General features: G+C 43.9%; 1 protein-coding gene across 3 annotated transcripts in view; it reads left to right on the top strand.

The window, feature by feature from the left end:
- Positions 1–19,784, top strand: part of LOC116065533 (glutamate receptor ionotropic, NMDA 2B) — a 165,777-nt gene extending 145,993 nt beyond the window's left edge. For 2 of the 3 annotated variants that reach the window (XM_031321076.2, XM_035996780.1), the window contains exons 16-17: positions 4,165–4,403; positions 11,718–14,039. In XM_031321076.2, coding sequence (XP_031176936.1) covers positions 4,165–4,403; positions 11,718–14,039 — 2,561 coding nt within the window. Of the gene's footprint in view, positions 1–4,164; positions 4,404–11,717 lie in introns of all 3 variants that reach the window. The other variant, XM_035996781.1, reaches the window with a different exon arrangement.
- The last annotated feature ends 475 nt before the right edge of the window (positions 19,785–20,259 follow it).

Below are 20,259 nucleotides of genomic sequence, written 5' to 3'. Positions count from 1 at the left end.
TATTTGTCTGTGTTGTGTCTATTGTAAATTGAGTTTTTAGTGTCTGTATATTATCTGTTGTATGGTTCATGTTATTGGGCCCCCTCCGAAAAGCTTTTAGTAGCTTATTTGGGGTTCCCCATTTCACGTGGGCTACATATGATCATTGTACCTTCCGAAATTGTGTTTTAATGATACAATGATGACGAGCATAGAAAGCGGAAATTGTGTGTGTGTGTGTGTGTGTGTGTGTGTGTGTGGTAGAGAGATAAAGATAAAGATTCTGACTATGCACCTGAATTATTGGGACTAACCCCGTCTTGCACTGTAAGATCGTATGCGTGCACAGCTACAGTAAGTACTGTATAGTAGGTCACAGATGAACCAGGAAGTTGGTCTCTAAACTGTAATGGATGTTCACAATAGATACTTTTGGTGAACATTGGCAAACAATCTTGGCTGACCTGGGTTGTTTAAAACCTGCGATGTCCCAAATTCCCAGTTAACTTGGTGAGTACAATGTTATATATAATAACCAGTACGATACAATGGCCAAACCTAAAGAAATAAGATCCAAGTTGTAGGCTAATAAACATGAATTATCCTTTAAGAGCTAATTTGAGGCAATATGCTTTGAACAAATCCTGCCTCAGGCTGTGCCGTAGGGACAAATTACAGTGGCTAAGTTTACTTCTCATGTAAATTAGCGTAACATACAACATTTTGAAGAACATCTATTCTAAACTCAGGCAAAAACAGGCTTCTCAGACAGTAAGATTTTAGGGTCTTTTTGTGGTGAGTTATCGGCTCTGCAAGTCAAATGTACATGTAATCCCACTCATATATGTATATATATATATATATATATATATATATATATATATATATTAAGAACAGACAGAAAAGGTAAGGCAGTGCTGCTAGGAATATAATTTAAGATTTAGCTCCACCATAGGGGCCCTGTTCTTTATGATCCTGCTTTCCTTTTATGGGAGTCTGTCCAAGCTCTCCAGGCCTTGTTCTTTTGAAACACTTCATTCCTGTCAGCTCTAGCTGGAGCATTATGAGTCTTGCAACGAGAAGAGAATGGATGGAAATGTGTTCAAAATGTCCCTTCCTAACCCGTATAGTACATGCTTTATGGTTGCAAGCTAAAACTCTTCGTCATAAACAAGTCCAAATGTCAAACACAACAGCTGCTCGCTCAGGTTATTGACTTACACTAAACTAATTTCACAATGTCCAGTTTTGATATACAGCTTAATACAGAATGGGGAATATAATGGAAGTTGTGTGTGTGTGTGTGTGTGTGTGTGTGTGTGTGTGTGTGTGTGTGTGCTTGTGTACAGTAAGTTTGCGTGTGTGTTGCTAGTTTATTTGGGCACGGTCCAGCGTGTTGTGAGCATCCTGAACCAAGGGCCCTCCGGGGCCCACTATAGTGCGTCCCAGTTAGGGGTGCCAGCATAGCTCCCGGGGTATTTTAACACCGTGTGTGCGAGTGTGCGGGTTTGTGTGTGTGTGTGTGTGTGTGTGTGTGTGTGTGTGTGTGTGTGTGTGTGTGTGTGTGTGCGCACATGTGAATATGGGTCAGGCCTCTGAAAATGAGAGGGCCTAGAGTATGTGTGTAAGCGAGAGTGAGTGTGTGTGTGTGTGTGTGTGTGTGTGTGTGTGTGTGTGTGTATATTAGAGAAATGAAGGTAAAGATTCTGACATTTTTACCAACCTACATACAATTCAATGAGTGTTGTGTGTGTATTGTTTCTGACTTATCGATTATAAGTTTGATTATTTTTCAAACATGTAGGTAAGACTAGTGTGTGTGTGTGTGTGTGTGTGTGTGTGTGTGTTGAATATGGGTCGGCTTGCAGTAACATCCCCCTTGTGCCACTGCAGAAGCACTTATACGAGAACCAAGCGGCCCTGTCTCACCCCTCTCAGGATTTCAATGTCACTTTGCCACGCCTTCACCATCCACCACCCATCCTGGTGGCCTAGAAAGCGATCAGACTCACGTGGAGAGCCCAGTGGCCTGGAACCAGGGCTGAATGGGAGTCTGGGTAGTCTGACGCAGGCCTGAGCGAAAAAATATGTCACAGCTGTCTGAAACGGCAGTTTTGATTGGTGATTTTCTGATACACTGTTGGATGGAAAGTTTGCAGAACATGTTGAGTTCAATGCTTCTCACTCTTGAAACCAATACCAGGCATCAATGATGAAAGGTTCCCTCAGTTAAAAAAAACTATTTTAACTCCAAACTACTTTTGTTAGTACTGTCTTGTGTTCATTTTAGTTATTCAATTGTGGAAAGTGACTAAAAGTTAAGAACAGGGGAGACAGGAAAGATAACAACAGGCAATAAGGATTTTTGTGAGCTGATGAACAACAAAGCTAAGCTAAGTTCTCACTGAACTGACTATTTCATTTTGGGATTCAAGTCAAACGTCAGCTGAATTGTCCTTCTTTCAGTTGACTCTTCTAAAGTCCTTTATTTTATTCCCTTTGCGTTATTGTCCACAGAGCAAGGCACCATAAAAGTTCAAGGAATAGATCTTGGGACATACTGGTGGTGAGTTATAAGAACATTTGACACCACTCTCATGTCTCTACAGTAAATATGACACCAGTTAGCTTATCATAAGCGCAACATGGTGGGGACTTGGTTGGTACCAATGGATTCCTTTGGACATCTAGTTTCATAGGACACCAATATCTTCGCTTTATAGCCCGCTACAGACGCGTAAAGACAGTGATGTCAGCCTGAAATCGCCGGAGGCCCTGCAGGTCTAAGGTTAACACTGGTCTGTCACTTCAGGCCAATCAGCTGGCTAGGCCACCAGGAATCACCCCCGCTCCCATTGCCAGTCTGGGCCTGTTGTATCTGGACCGGGGTTCGAGTCCTGGCAGTTAACTTAGTTGATTGGTCGTGGTAACGACATACTTAACATCGCTAGAACGTCCAGCAGACAGCCAGGTAACGTCATGGATAACAGCACAATTTTTATTTAGGAACTGTTATTGGACCATAACTGGGGGTCTTGATTGGGGTCCAAACAACGTCTCCAAGTATCAATGTTTGCTGGGTTACTTCAAAGCCATTGTGTTAATGCGCTCTTGTCATACAAATGCAAATGCATGTTGTATGCCACTGTCATGTCAAAACAGCTACAAAGTGGTTGCATTTCATTCAGTCAGTTTCTCAGCAGATATAAAGTAGTAGCTGCTGTGTGATTGTGTCTGTATCTTTGTGTGTGTGTGTGTGTGTGTGTGTGTGTGTGTGTGTGTGTGTGTGTGTGTGTGTGTGTGTGTGTGGTGCCTCTATCTCTGACTTTGTATGCTGTGGAGCATTTTTGTTGATGCTCAGAGGCCAGCCAGTGCTCCGGTGCAAGAATCGTGCTGACGCGCAGCGACGACGGCTGAATGTATGATTAATTAAGCATCGCCCGTCCTGCCACAGTCGGCTTTGATAGAGAACAGCTCGTGATGAAACAGAAGGTGACCCACAAAAGAGTCCAGAAGCTCAGGGACCAGCATCAGACGCGCAGACACACACACACACACACACACACACGCACGCATACACACACACACACGCACACACATGCACAAATGCTAAAGCTTTAACATATTGTGTAGTAAACACTTAGAGACACACAATTATTTGCAGAAATTAGTGCAAAAAAGATCAATGTAATTAACACGTGACCAATGGCGTGTGTTACTCTATTCCTGTCGGTAATGAAGCCTACTGCGAAACTCAAGGCTGAATTTCACTTCTAACTCCCATGCCCCCCCCCCCCCCCGTTCCACCGTCTGCCCGCCATCTCCCTCTTCCCTTCTTCTGTTGCATCATCTCTCCATCCCTCGTGTCCTCCGATACCCATCCTGTTATTACATCATGTCCCTCCTCTCTCCTTTTATATTTTACATTCCATCTCACTTTTTTCACACCCTTATTCTTTATTTCAATTCCCGTACGAATCATAACAACACTTCTCCGCATGTCGTCATCATGCCCCCCGTCCTCTGTCTCGTCTCCTTGTCTCTCATTCTATCCATCCCTGTATCTCCCTCCTTTCCTTGCCTCCATCCCACTCCCTTCTTGTTGTTCCTCCATCAACTCTTTGCCAATCTCTCCCTCCCCTCTGTCCTTCTTCTCTTCTGCCCATCTTCCCCTTCTCCATCCAGGTGAGATGGAGGAGCTGGAGTCCCTGTGGCTGACGGGGATCTGCCACCACGAGAAGAACGAGGTGATGTCCAGTCAGCTGGATGTGGACAACATGGCCGGCGTCTTCTACATGCTCGGCGCCGCCATGGCTCTGTCGCTCATCACCTTCATCTGTGAGCACTGGTTCTACTGGCAGCTGCGCTTCTGCTTCATGGGCGTCTGCTCCGGCCAGCCCGGCTTCGTCTTCTCCATCAGCAGGGTGAGAGAGGGTGGGGAAAGGGAAGACAGGAAACTACTCAGACTTTAGAGCTGGTATCCAAAATGGTGTTAGAATGAATGAATAAACAATACATGTATCCATCTGTAAGGTAAAACACTGTTGTCAGCTTTCCATGGCTTGTACTTTTTAACTACTATTCTGATTGCCAGATTCAGATTGCCAGTAAGTTCTGTTCAGGACAGAGCCAGCATACGGGACCTGATGCATTTTTACACCAGGTGTCTTCAAGCATCAAATCAAGCAAAAGCCCAGTAGCGTCACACTTGGCTACTTGGCACACTTTCCGAATTTTGTAGTGGCCGATATGAATAAATGACGACTAGCACGCAACCTTAAATCCGAATCAGAATCAGTTTTAATGGCCAAGTTAAGTGTAAACACTGCCATGACCTGGCTCAGCAAAAACACTTAAATGACACCGAAGGGCATCACAACACAGAATTTGACTTCAGCTTTTTGTTGCTTAAATATTTAAAAAGAGATGATGCAACATTTGAAAGAACACAGTGTTCCTCTCATAAAATGAAAAGTTGCATTCATAAGCAATTAAACACACCATGGCCCCGCCCCGTTCAATACACCCACTCTGTCTGGTATGACCAAGTGTATCTTTCAGCGGCAAATTTCAGCTAATGTACAGTCAAACTGAGTCATTTGGCTGACTGTTTGACTCTTCTCTACTTGTGCTACTGTTACACTGTTTTTCAGCCATGATTCCGTAATAGTGTTAAACCCATCTGATGGCAAAAGATAAATCCGCAAGTATGAATTAAAACATCCAAACGTAATTATTGCTTTAACATATATTCTTTACTTAAAGGATAAATCCAGCGCAAAATGAGCCTAGGGGTTAATAACATGTGTACCGAGTCGACCGTTCTCTGGGATATGTTTTCATGCTAATCGAATGTGACCAGTTTTAGCGCAAACCGCTAATTAGCTTATAAAGCTAGTTGTCGGGGCACGCGAAAGTAAAAAGAAATCTCTATTTCTATACCACTAACAAGGGTAGCAATCACCACACTTAACTTAACGGTAGCATAATGAGGGTCCCTACATGTAAACCCAAGCATTGAGAACTTTGTAAGTGTACAAACAGTTTATTAAAAAGATAGTTTATAAAGACAGTACCGTTCACGTATACAGGCAGGCGCCATCTTGGGAAAACAGTCATGACGAATGCCGTGCTTGAGCTATGTTACTGGTTACACGGCGTTCGTCATTCAACTGGTCATGACTGTTAAATGGGACGGAAGGGGCTGAGAATGGTATGAGGAATTAAAGGATAAATACTAGTGCTGTCAAACTATTAAAATATTTAACCGCGATTAATCGCATTAATGTCATAGTTAACTCACAATTAATCGCACATTTTTATCTATTCTAAATGTCCCTAGATTTCTTTTTGTCCAATTATATTTTCTCATTTTAATGCTCTTATCAACATGGAAAAGTGGATTGGCTTGTTTTGTGCTTTTGTCGCCTGGCTTTGACGAGGGGGCGGAGAATTGGCATCAGCTGTGTGCTCGGCCATCAGTTGTGTGCTCGGCCATCAGCTGTGTGCTCGGCCATCAGCTGTGTGCTCGGCCATCAGCTGTGTGTTTGGCCATCAAGTGGTATTTCAGACTGGACGTGCTGCGATGATAGCTCAGTTCACAACGACAAAACACACAGATCACTTTGGTCTTGTCAATGGAACCATTTGGCAACTTTTTAAAAGTAAACTTTCCATTCAGAATCTTGTTGGCATCCATTTCGGCGTCTCGCGCTCACCATCCACTCAAAACGTAACGTTAGCCTACTACTCTTTGGCCGGCTCGCACGCCCAAACAAGTGTGTGCGGCGTGCCTGTTGTTCTGTTTCCGGTCTAGCTAGATCCGGTGTGGTATTGTAGTTTTTCTAACATTACTAGTTGTTGCAACAGCATGTGAAAAAAACTACAAAGTTTGCTATGCCAAAAAGAACGTTAATCTCGTGATAAACCAATTGACGCCGTTAAAATGGGTTTACGTTAACGCCGTTAATAACGCGTTTAACTGACAGCACTAATAAATACATAGAGAGACTGATATTCAAGAGTCAAAGAGGAATTCTAGCATGATATGGCAGCCAAAGTCAACAACTACCAGCTGCACTTTCTCACCAGAATTTTCTATTAAGAAAACATCCAGGTTCTAAGTCTCTAATTTACAACTGCGTCACCACCAACTCCTTCCTGTCTGTAAAGTAACCTCCATTACTTGTTTTTTTCATCCCTACATCATGTCTGTAATGTCTCTGCTTTATTCTTCCAGGCTTTAGATTTGCTAAAATTGTATATAAGCATGTAGCCAAACCAAAACTGTCACTTCCAAACAGAAATTGGGAGCTTTTTACCTTTTTGTTTAGATGGTCAGGCCTTTCTGATGTCTGTGGGGGTAAATATTTACAAAAATGTTGAGCCAAAATCAATATTTCACTCAACCAAAATCAGCCACACAACCGGAGAGGGTAGATTACTGGATCCCAGGAGACCAAAGTCACCCCCGAGGTATTTGATTTGCATTCCAATTGTTTTGACATGGCTTCGGTGTAATTCACTGCGTGCCTCTGAAGGTGAACCGCTGCAGGCAAAACCCTAAACCACGTGGCTAATTTATTGCAGAGAACACACACACACACACACACACACACACACACACACACACAAACACACACACACACACACACATTTGATACGCTGCTGTGGTGCCGGGGCAGCTTGTGCCAAGAAAGCAAAGCAAAACAACAAACCCAACATAACATTTTCCCCTCTCTGCTCTAATATTACGCTCCAGTGCCCAACTTTGATTATTTTGTATGGTGTTAATTTCACGTTGTTGCTGTCACCTTGTTTATGGTCGTGTGTTTGTGTAGAAATATCAGTTGCAAAAAATGTCAAGTTGACTTCTCATTTCCACAGACAGGCTGCTTGGTGTTGTTTTTGATTATAACATCATTATGATGTGTATGGGGACTGGATCTGAAAGCAATTATGCTCTGTAACATCCAGCGATTGCTCTCGTTTACAGAAATCACCTCTGTCTTTGCTACAATGTGACAACGTAAATGAACGCCGAGTGTCCACAATTACAGCCAGTATGATTTCAGTATGTTAAAATATTCAGGGGAAATGTTCACTGAGAGTGTTCATTTGCACATGTAGCACAGAGCACGGGCATTGCGAACAGTGGAAATTACGGTTTATTATCTTTCCACACTCGGCTACAGCTTCATATCGTTTCCTTCTCATTTACTCGAGTGTTTGCTCTCCAGCCTCAGCCATTTCTTCCTTTCGCTCCCCCCCCCCCTTTGCTCTGCCACACAGATTGATTCCGCTTTTTTAAATTTCACAGCATAATCCAATAAACTTTATTGTTATTGCCGCAATTAACATTTAAGCTTGGCAATGTAAAAAAAATGAGACTTCTGTCACGGTTGGCGTGAGTCACGTGGCTTCGGTCATGGCTTCATGGTCGGTTAGCGTTCCCTCCCTGCGAGGGGAGTTCGGCAGGGCTCTCCCCTGGCTACCTGCTCCTCCAGGTCCCACCTGCTACACTGAAACAAATTAATTATATCGATTTAAAAAGCCTCTAATGACAGTAAATGTATTAGACTCTTTTTACAGTCCTCACATCACATCACGGCTAGGTTGATTAGCATTAGGCACCATATACTTACACCACACACAGTATTAAATTATGAGCTGCAGCATGTACAATAGGCACTCTACAGTATATGCAATTTATACATAGGGGGCAGCTAGTTATTTGTTGATTTCCTGCCTCTCTGTACCAGTGTAATCACTTATAGATTTTGCTGCGATCCCCTGGTGGATTGAAAATTCTTAGGAACCCTCAGGCCACAGTTATTGCTACACACACACACACACACACACACACACACACACACACCCTGTAAATAACATATAAATAATCAGCTACTGTAGCACTGGGCTGGCAGCAATCTGCCAACTGTTACATTATATGGGCATGTGGAGTAGACAAAATCTGCTGTTGAATACATCGCAGCATTCACAAGATTTAATGCACTACAGTATTAACTTTTTGTTCTCAGTTGTGGTTGTTGTTTATGTAAGGTATTTTATTGTGTAACCTCTCAGTTGAAGCTTAGGAGGAAGTTGTAGACAAGGCAAGGCAGCTTTATTTGTATAGCACATTTCAGCAACAGGGCAATTCAAAGTGCTTTACATGAAAACAGATTAAAACATTTAAAACAGATAAAATACGAGAATAAAAGTTACAGTGCAGTATAAGAAATTAAACATTGAAGACCAGTTAAAACAGTTAAATATATAAATGCAGATACAATAGGAATTTCTACTTTATATGCTTATATAGATTGTCATACAGTGTCAACAATGCAACTTCAGTATAAGAAATGAACATTTTTAAAGAAAGGCAACCTCAAAAAGATAGGTCTTCAGCCTTGATTTAAAAGAACTGAGAGTTGCAGCAGACCTGCAGTTTTCTGGGATTTTGTTCCAGATATGTGGAGCATAAAAACTGAACGCTGCTTCCCCCTGTTTAGTTCTGACTCTGGGGACAACAAGCAGACCTGTCCCAGACGACCTGAGAGGTCTGGGTGGTTCATCCTGTAGTAGCAGATCAGAAATGTATTTTGGCCCTAAACCGTTTAGTGATTTATAAACCAGCAAAAGTATTTTGAAATCAATTCTTTGAGGCACTGGAAGCCAGTGTAGAGACTTCAGTACTGGAGTGATGTGATCCACTTTCTTGGTCTTAGTGAGGACTCGAGCAGCAGCGTTCTGAATCAGCTGCAGCTGTCTGATTGATTTTTTAGGGAGACCTGTAAAGACTCCGTTACAGTAGTCTAGTCTACTGAAGATAAAAGCATGGGCAAGTTTTTCCAAATCCTGCTGAGACATAAGTCCTTTAACCCTTGATATATTTTTAAGGTGGTAATATGCTGACTTTGTAATTATCTTAATGTGGCTGTTAAAATTCAGGTCTGAGTCCATGACTACACCAAGATTTCTGGCTTTGTCTGTTGTAATAAACATAGAGCTTTTATTTTGAAGGGAAAAACGGAAGTAGAGAAAGCGTTGTATTTTTCTGACGTTTTTGACGGTGTGGGGTTAAAATAAAGTGAGACGTGCAGTGCCGTCTTGGTTCTGACATTGGAAGCCAGTGTCTTCATTTTAGAGTCAAACAGTGAGTCTAGACAATATAAGAAACGCTCGGTTACATTTATTTGTGCGTGTGTGTGTGTGTGTATGAAAGAAAAAGCTTTAAGGGTCCCATATTATGCTCATTTTCAGGTTCATACTTGTATTTTGGGTTTCTACTAAAACATGTAACATGCTTTAATATTAAAAAAAAAACACATTGTTTTTTTTCCATACAGTCTGTCTGAATATACCTGTATTCACTCTCTGTCTGAAACACTCTGTTTTGGCGCCTGTCTCTTTAAGCGCCCCTCCCAAAAAAGCGCAGTCTGCTCTGATTGGTCAGCGTTTTGGGGTCTACAACCTCCGGACTCTTGGGAGTCTCTGCACCACCATTGCAGCCGGGAAATGACTGTAACGTCACTGTAGCGGCACCTTCTACCTATATATAGTATAGTTGTGACATCACAACCGTACAGAAGTCCTGATGGCTCGTTTAAAGGCACAGTTTCTGAATACAGGCTGTATGCATTTCTGTGTTTTGATACTTTTATCAATTTATATAGCACCTCGACCTGCTTTATAATAAAAAAAGGCATATGCAATATGGAACCTTTAAAAAAACACAAATATTTATCCTGAGCTTGCTCTCATTTACCTTAATTTCTCAATACAACCCAACCTCGCCATCAAAACCTGAAGTGGGGAAGATCCTCTAAAGATTAATGGATGGATGCTTCTGGAAAGGTCGGCCCAAAATGGGATGTTGTCATAGATAGTCATGGGAGGGAAGACGTGACAGATTTGGCAGCAGGTGGGGTGTAATCAAGACAATAAAAGAAGAAAAACAAAAGATGTGAAGTGATGACAAGTTATATAAACAGGCAGATGGATAAAGAAACACAGATGAGACAAAGAAGGACCAGATAAACATTGAAAGATGCTTCTAAGTGGGGGGAAAAACCCTGCGTGATATTTAACATTTGTCTTCCACTTCAAGATTTCCATCCAATTCCAATATATCTTAAATATAAGGAGTTCTTTTGTATTTATGTTAACCGCCTCTTGGTTTTAGCCATTGTCAAGCTTTACATACTTGGCTGTTAACAGATTGTGAAATTGACATTATCTCTAAAAGCGGAATGGGGGATGAAGGCCTTTTTGGCTGAAATGCAGGTGCTGTCCATGGAGCTAATTAATTAGCAGGAAACGAGCGTCGAGGGAAAGGAGAGCTGTGGGTCAACGAGTCAATGTTAGTGGATAAAAGGAGGAGGTTGGTAAGAGTTGTAGTTTGACAGCCAGCAGACCCGTAACCTCTTGTCCTGCCCTCTGTAGTGGTGAGCAGGTCGGAGGTCAGCTGATCATCGATCTTTAACAGTGGTCAAAAGTATCCTTTTATTTCCATAGTCATCTACAGAAATTCCGAAAAACTGAGCAAAATCATTGTTTGGAATTGATCTGATCCTTTTACCGTCCCCCATCTGTCATGCCTGGTTTGCTCTCCTCCGTACAATCGTTTTTATCTGAATATTGTATCGTACATCACTGAATGCAAATGGAGCAGTTTATCTTTTTTGTCACTTTAACGCTCGGCCGGCTTCTCCTTGGCTTGGCCTTTTTCTTCGGAGGGAATTGTGTTGCGGCGTCTAGCGCCAGTGGAACTGAGGTGTTTAATAACTGCCGGAGGATATTGTTCAGCTGAATTCTAATCACATTGATTGAAGGTATTGACAAGTGGGACCCGGGGGTTTTTTTTGCAGCCCCTTTGCCTTTATCGATCATCCACCGTGCAGCTACACTATCCTCTCTGAGTCTTCATACTGTATGCTGTCTTGCACTGTCTCACTTTATCTCACGCCAGCTAATATACTACAGGTTACCGTTTATAAATGACATCTGTTTTGACTTGTGACATATTGTGTTTATATGAGCAATGGATTGACGGCATCAGCAGAAAGAGCTGTATTCACTTTATGTCCTCTAGGTTCTAAAATGTGGGGTGGTCAGGGTGCAATGCAGCTGCAGTCTGATGTTTTTGTCAACTTAAATTACAATATTAGTGAAAAATGATGGTTACTGTAAATGTATCAAATGTCACTGTTTAATGCCTTTATTTCCCCACACAGGGCATCTACAGCTGTATCCACGGTGTGCAGATTGAGGAGAAGAGCAGCTCGGCATTGAACTCCCCATCAGCCACCATGAACAACACCCATTCCAACATTATGCGCCTCCTACGCACCGCCAAGAACATGGCCTCCCTGTCGGGGGTGAACGGCTCACCCCACAGCGCTCTGGACTTCATCCGCCGGGAATCCTCTGTTTATGACATCTCTGAACACCGGCGCAGCTTGGCGGGCCACTCCGACTGCAAGCCCCCTTACATCCCGGAAGACAACATGTTCAGCGACTACATCAGTGAGGTGGAGAGGACGTTTGGCAACCTCCACCTGAAGGACAGTAACCTGTACCAGGACCACTACCTGCACCACCACGGCTCAACACTGGGGCTCAGCGGACCGGCTCCCAACAGGCCCCACAGTCTGGGCAGCGCTAGTTCTCTGGAGGGGGGCATGTTCGACTGTGACAGTCTGGGCGGAGGGATGGCCCCTATTTTCACCACCCAGCCATGCTCAGCACTGACCCACAGGAACATGAGCAAGTTTGACCTGCTGTCTGGACAGACTCCCCCCTCAGGCCAGAGCTTTAAGGGAGGCCTGCCGGACCTGTACGGGAAGTTCTCCTTCAAAGGAGGCGCCTCAAGTTCCACGTTTATCCCTGGGCACGGCTACTGTGGAGGGAGAGGAGATGACGATGGGAATATACGCTCAGATGTCTCGGACATTTCCACGCACACAGTAACTTATGGGAACCTGGAAGGTAATGCCAAGAAGCGCAAACAATACCGCGATAGCCTGAAAAAGAGGCCAGCCTCTGCCAAGTCCAGACGGGAGCTGGACGAGATCGAGCTGGGCTACAGGAGGAAACCCTACCACATCAGCCACCACCATTACCACGGCCACCGCTCTACCTCCCCACCGCTTTTGCCCGCTGAACGGAAGAGAGGAGGAGGAGGTGGAGGAGGTAACAACGACGGGAACTCCTATCTCTTCAGAGAAAAGGAGAGCGTTCGGGATTTTTATTTGGACCAGTTTCGGCCCAAAGAGGGCGTCCCTCAGTGGGAACATGTGGACCTGACGGAGGGCCCTGGGAGTAGAGATGGAGGAGTGGCGACCTGCACCACCCTGGTTCCAGTGGATGATTTTCTTAAGGGCAAACCCAAGAAGTCAGATTCAAAGAGTGGGGGAGGATCTGGGCTGGCAGGGGGAGAGTGGGAGTGCAGGAACTGCCGGGCTAGCGGGGGAGGAGTGGGCAAGCAGATGTCCATGCATGGAGGAGTGGGTGGTGGTGTTGGGTACGGTGGTGGTATGAGCTGCGGGTCCTCTGGAGGCGGAGGAAACAGCCGCCCCAGCTCCGCGACCTGCATGCGCTGCGAGGGCTGTAAAAAGACAGGAAACCTCTACGATATCAGCGAGGACAACAACCACCTCTTGGAACAGATGGGGGGAGGGAAAGGCGGGGGAGGAGGAGGAGGCGGCATGGGCGCAGGCCCTCAGTCTCAACCTCAGGGCCAGCAGAGGAGAAAGAGTGGAGGATTGGGCAAACAACTGAGGCGGCAGCACTCGTATGACGCGTTTGTGGACCTTCAGAAAGAGGAGTCAGGTGGGATGGGAAGTCTGATAGGCCTAGGGGGGGTTGGAGGGATGAGCGGTGCGGGTATGGGAGGGATGCTGCCCCCACCCAGAAGTGTTAGCTTGAAGGAGAAAGAACGCTACATGGAGGGCTCCAGCCCCTTCGCAAACATATTTGAGCGTCACGGGGGCTCGGAGAGAGAAAGGGAAAGAGACCGGGACCCATTGTTTTACGCAGGTGAGGGCCGGAAAAGACCCGGCTCACCATTCGGCCTGTTCAGAGGCGGCGAGGGCCTCCACCGCCGCTCCATCGGAGAGAGAGACATGCGAGACCGGGACAGGTCTTTGATGGAAGGAGGAGGTGGGGGAGGGTTCTCTTTATCCAAATCTCTTTACCCCGACAGGGTAAACCAAAACCCCTTTATACCCACCTTTGGGGACGACCAGTGTCTGATGCACGGAGCCAAACAATATTACATGAAAAAGCAACAGCAGCAGCAGCAGCAGCAGCAGCAGCAACAAGTTGCCAAAAACAGCCGAAGTGACTTCAGGAGCCAGATGAGCACGACGTCATATCTGCCGGCGTCTGCCACGGCCGGGGTGATGTCCAACGTGACCCCCCGGTTCCCGAAAGAGCTCAGCCACGGTGGAATGAACCACCACGGCTCCATGCTGGGGGTGGGCCCCCCACGTCCCTTCAACGGAAGCAATGGCCATGTGTACGAGAAACTCTCCAGCATTGAGTCTGACGTGTGAGAACAAAACACAAAAAGGGGGAGGAGGACCGGACAATGGCGAGGGAGGAAGGGGGGGGGGAGGAATAGAGGCATGTACTAGTGTTGGGAGATCAGGGATGATTTTAAAAGACACTGTCCACACACTGCAACCCTAGCCCATATTGGGACAGCACGATTAGGTAAGAGAGGAGAGAACTGGAGACTGTGATATGGAGATGTAAGAAGAGTACAAAATCTTGTTTTAGCAAAAAAACTAATCTGGGTTAAAAAATCAGGACACTCTGAGGAGGTGTGGGATGTTAACCCTCTCTCAGAAACGGCCAAAGCTACTCTACTTTTATGTCCACTCACGGTCGATCAACATCCCCCCCACCTCAACATTAACACAAATGCGCTCGACTCCCCCAAGTCCATTATTTTCATCCACCGGTGACGCAGAAGTCAATGTACTCGGTTATTGTCGCAAAGAGGCGACAGCTCATCTTTTAATTTGATACTGGACGTGTGAGCCTGTTGCGATGCGACTGCCTGTCGACGCGAGAGCTCCCGCCGAGGCGCTTCTGAGGAAAAAGACTGCGAGAGCGAGCGGCCCATCTGCCCCTGTGTCACCGCAGAACGGAGACGTTGTCACGCTTACCGGAGCCACGACACAGGCGATGACTCTCTGCTTCTCTCTCAGCCCCGGCCTGTCCATCTCCTCTCCGTCCCAACTCGTCTCTTCTCCTCCCCCACAACCCCCCTCCTCCTCATCCCCCAACGCCAAATGACCTGATCTTGTTTGCTTTGAGAAATACAATCATGAATGATAAGATATTCTTATAGAAAAAAAAAAACAGGGTATAAGAACAACAATAATATTGATAACATTGTGAATAACAAAAATGTTAGTGCTGATTATGATAACACTGCTTATGATATCACTTAAGTTTGTTTTAATTTGTTTTATGTTCAGCTGGTATGATATTTCACTAGTGTTTGAGTACCTGTGGTTGTATCCTGTCTGCCTCCCGTGGCAGCTGGAAGGTTGTTCTAAGTTCAACCAACAAGTCAGAAAGACTGAGTCCTTAACTTCTTATTTTTTTCAATGGTTTCTGTAGAATAGTCTACTTCATGCTCATACATTTATTTGCTCCTTGTGGAAAAAACAGGATCTGGAGAGACATGTTTAGAGCTGACAGATCCTTCTTTGATGTTTCAAGACGTTACAAATGAAGTGCACACACACACACATACACATACACACACACACACACACACACACACACACACTCATACTTTAAACACATGCCGATTTTGTCGGTCTGAACTTGTGTTACTGTGAACGACGCGTTTCGTCTCAAAAGCTGAAGAGATTGAGAGGAAGGACGTGCCTTAATGGTCTCCAGTGGATGTGTCCTCCGGTTCACCCGCCGTCCTCGTGCGACAGGCCTGCACCGGGATGGACCGGCATGTTTTTTTAGGCTCCTCTGTGACTCTCTTCACGTTTATTGAGCCAAAGCTGCAGTGAAAATGTACAGCAAGGCTTTGAGACACTGCAGCTGATGGTTTAGATACAAGAGGATGATGTTTTATAACTTCGTAAGAAAATGATTTCATATGTCGAATGTGGGCAGCGCTTTACGAACCAGATGTATTTTTAGGATGTCACGGATAGACCGACCGCGTCTCACTTCACAACACGGCAGCCTTTAGACCACTTCTTTTATTCAGGTTACATGATAACAGTCACCAGGCACTCACCTTTTTATTTATTTTCCCGCCTCTCACCAGTATCTCGTAGAAGGCGTTACTTATTCACTCACGTAAGCAGTCTGAGAGGCGCGCACAGAAAGCTTTGTTTGTACATTGTGTATGATAAATATATGGACTGCTGTTTATGTTGGCGAAAACACAAAATGGGTAGGAAAAATGTTGTTGCCCCGTGACAATGATGCCGATTAAAGCTTGAGCCGAGGAGGATGTCGATTTGGGACAGGCCTCTTCGACACTGACAGAGGCGTCCGGAAGGCGTCCCGAAGGCGTCCTGAAGGCAGCCATCTTGCGAACATCTTTGCGAATGGCTTTTCACTTTAACTGATGTAGATAGTCTTTATTTTTTATTTATTTATTTATTTTTTTTGCTGGAGAGGCCTCATTGTATTGCACAGGACCTTTTTACTTGGTGTAGGTTCAGGCACTTCAGTAGACATGCCTTATCATCCCATCACCATGTCCCCCCTCCCCCCAGAGCTGTCTGATGATCATATTAACTGTAAATTAATATGTACTATTAAAAGGTTTGATCTTCAGTTAGCTGGCGGCGTCAGAAGTTCAAGGGCTGCGGGAGATTGCGAAGGAGTGCTGGCCTGAGACAGGAGCTGCTGGAGTGTGTAGAGTGTGATCTTTGTCCTTGCGGACTTCTATCTTATACCCTAATCTAAATGCACCAATGTAATAGGTTGGCGTGCGTGCGTGCGTGCGTGCGTGCGTGCGTGCGTGCGTGCGTGCGTGCGTGCGTGCGTGCGTGGGTATGTGTGTGGAAGGAAGCAAATCACGATTGAATGATAACAGCTGTATTTTTTCTGATAACTATTCATAAGTTCAACAGCCTCTCCTCCTACTCCTCCCTCGCTCCACAGACAACACCATCAAAGTGAGACTGATCGAGTTAGCCTTAAATCAAACTGATCCATCCATCTATCCCCCCTCCACCCCCCACCCCCCGCCCCGCAACCCCATGACTCTCCTAATGAATAGATTGGGATCTCTGGAATTTTTATACGCACACATTTTCGAGAGTTCAGGTCAACCATTATCAGCGAGACGGTATAAGGAGAACAGGAAATGACGGGGGAATAAGAAGGAGCAGAAGAAGGGAGACTTTGGAGTGGGCATCAATCAGTGTCAGCATTTGTACGTTCAGTCTTTTCCTTGTAAATAATATATTTCAAACTCTTTTCACTTTGTACAGTCGACAGACAGACAGGATGTAACTTTCAATATGTTTTACAGCAATTTAAGAAATAAACAAAACGATAATAAAAACTGATAAAAACGAAAAAAAGTCATCGACAAAATTATGCAAAAATATACTTAAGACACAAATATTACTAATCATAAGTGATATAATTGCACCTTTTTACTTTAAGTCTCATGTTTACTTAATTATAATAGTTTACCAATCAGTATACTTATTATGTTAAGAATTATGCTTTTTTTCATATTTTCACTAAAGTGTTGGAAATCAAGGATACTTTACTGTAGGTGTAGACGTTTGGTGATAAAAAAGGGGGAAAGTTTAGTTTTAGGAGTCTTCGCTAAGTTTCCCTTGAATTGTGTTAGATTCTCTCTTTTAAGGTAAGCTCTTCTTCATGCTTTTTGAGATCAATTCAATTATCTACACATTTATGGAATACAATATTACATGTATACATAGATGATATTTGCATATAGAGGCAGTATATTGTGATCCTTCATTTTTAAGCAGCAATCCTTGTTAAAAAAACTTACGAGATATTTGTGTTTTTGTTGCCCGTTTTTTTCTTCTCACCTGGGCTCTTTAACGGTGACTGCACACAGAATTTAGAGCCATCGTCGGCCTGGCCTATCCTCTTCCCTCTCTATGCTTGGGATAGACATCACTGTGGTAAAGGAATACACACATGCATACACACACACACACACACACACACACACACACACACACACACACACACACAAATGCACGCTGGCCATTCCCCAGTGTTGACGGCGTTAATGTTGCGGAGGATTTCAGCACAATCTTGTGGGAAACCCAAGAGTGAGTGTAGTTTCATCTCATTGAGAATCCATTTGAAGCTGAAATGCATTTGTGCAACCCCTTATTATTAAAAGGTGCAACATTTGTTCTGTCACGCCTCATGTTATGTAGAGTTTTGCTTCAGGGGAATCAACTGCTGTTGCTATATTCAAGCTCGCATATTCCTAAACTGTGTTATTAGACAGAAAGCCTCGGATACTGACTTATGTTTGTGCAACTTTGTGTACTGCTTGCTTCTCAGCACGAGACTGGAAATATAATTTGTTGTGCACATATGCAATTTTGACCCCATGCAGTCAGAAATCCCCCCCCCCCCCACACACACACACACACACACACACACACACACACTCTTCTGTATGGTACTGATTCCAATAAGTCTCTATAATCTTTGCCTCAACCCTGAGAGAAGAAATTCATATCTCTTCTGTTTTTCTCCTCAACTGTTTTCATGTCTAGAGGGTTGATTGAAAAGTGAAAAATGTTTCTGTGCACGTAAACTCTGTGTAGGTTTGCATATTTTTCATACAAGCCACCACGCTCCTCCTCCCTTATTTGCAATAAAAAAAAAAAAAAAAAAACAGGATGACAGAAAAAAGCTCTTACTGTACTCGGTATGTGCTATTTCATCACTTCCTGTTTTTTTTGTTTTTTTTCCATGCATTGGAAAGGGCGAGCTAGGGCCATTTTCCAGCTGCTGGTTAGGAAGTCAAGGTGCGCCTGACACTGTGGTAAACATGCTATCATCAGGCCTTTACCACCTCCAGCTGCTCTGCTCTGCAGCCAGAGTCTTTATTTCCCTTACGGCCGAATCGGTCCCGGGCTCACTTCTCTGCACACGAGCATGCCACAACACATTTGTTCAAATGGGTCGCGTTGAGCGAAAAACACTGTGTCACATTTTTACAACACAAGAAACGGCCGTGGCAAAGTCAGCGGGGCCTGGAACATCCTGAAGGCGGAGGATGTACACATCACCTCAGCTGACGCGTGTTTTGTCTGTCAGGGATACTGACACACGGGACCACATAAGAGCGTGACGTGGTCGGCTACAGGGATCGATGTTGACCGGTTAAACTGACTCGTGAAAATGTATTTTTTGTGTGTTTTGGAGGAAAAGGTATTTGACATCGGTATTTCTATCATATTGAGTTGCTAATTGCGTTTTCACACATGCAGATAGGAAGGATTATACTGTGATGTTATATGATTGAGTTGTTGTGAAGGTCCATTTGTAATTTAGCTGCTTATAATTTTCCAGTTCACCCTAATTCATTGCAGAACTTGGTTACTCATATTTTAAAAGTTCTTTCTGTGTGTACGTGTATTAATATGTATTGATATTGCTTTATATTGATGCAACATTTTCTATTAAATTGTGTACAGTTTTGTTTGTTTAATATTGCTATTTTCCATCCTCCTCATTGGTACAGTTAAGGGATTGCTTTAGCTGATTGAAAAATGACATAAGGGGTTGCTACTAAATGTATTTCACAAGGTGAACTCACATCTTCACTGAAACTACATAGCCTGATTCAATTTACTGTGGGTTGACAAACGTGTAACATATGAATAGTATCAATTGTATACATAATGATATACATAATATTATTCTTGGCCATTCTTTTCTCTTTTTGTGGCCCTTTTCTTTGAAATAAAAAAAAAAAAACCCACATTTTTACACCATACGAACAGAAAACGACACAAAAACAAATAATTGTACAGGTTGTGTAAATACTGAATACTGCGGTGAAACATTGACCTTGTTTTTTTTTTGTATGGAAACTATCAAAGTAATCTCAATAACAAAATTAACCACGTCATGACAAAATTGCAACAAAAAAATAAATAAACATTAAGGTACTTCTAATAAGGATAATATTGATATCTACAATTATAAGTGCTCAAATAAGACTATTCTTTCTCTTTGTACATGATGAACAAAATGAAGTGTTGAGTATTAATAATAAAAAAAACTAAGTTTCACGCATTTGGCACTGAGTCTTTTTAAGCTTTTTTGTGTTTACCTCTGAATTTTGACACAGACATGCACACCTCTGCATCCTCGAATCATTTCATTTTGCTGGTGTATTTATGTGCCAAAGAAGTCCCCCCCCCCCCCCTTGCATTTTTTTTGTAGTGACACGCACTCTCTCGTAACACACACACTTGCATAATCTGAAACCCTTCGTTGAGTCCTCCTAGCCTGGTCCTACCAGACTCTGGTCCATTAGCCTGGTCCTACCAGACTCTGGTCCATTAGCCTGGTCCTACCAGACTCTGGTCCATTAGCCTGGTCCTACCAGACTCTGGTACATTAGCCTGGTCCTACCAGACTCTGGTACATTAGCCTGGTCCTACCAGACTCTGGTACATTTCATCTGTACAGAGAGTCTGGCCACTCTCCACTGACAAGTGTTAACTTCCTTGAAGGCGGGTACTCTGTTGAAGTTTAAAACTA

The sequence above is a fragment of the Sander lucioperca genome, chromosome 21, assembly GCF_008315115.2.
Source record: "Sander lucioperca isolate FBNREF2018 chromosome 21, SLUC_FBN_1.2, whole genome shotgun sequence".
In the NCBI taxonomy this organism is placed as follows: Eukaryota; Metazoa; Chordata; class Actinopteri; order Perciformes; family Percidae; genus Sander; species Sander lucioperca.
This window is presented reverse-complemented; position numbering and strand designations above follow the sequence as displayed.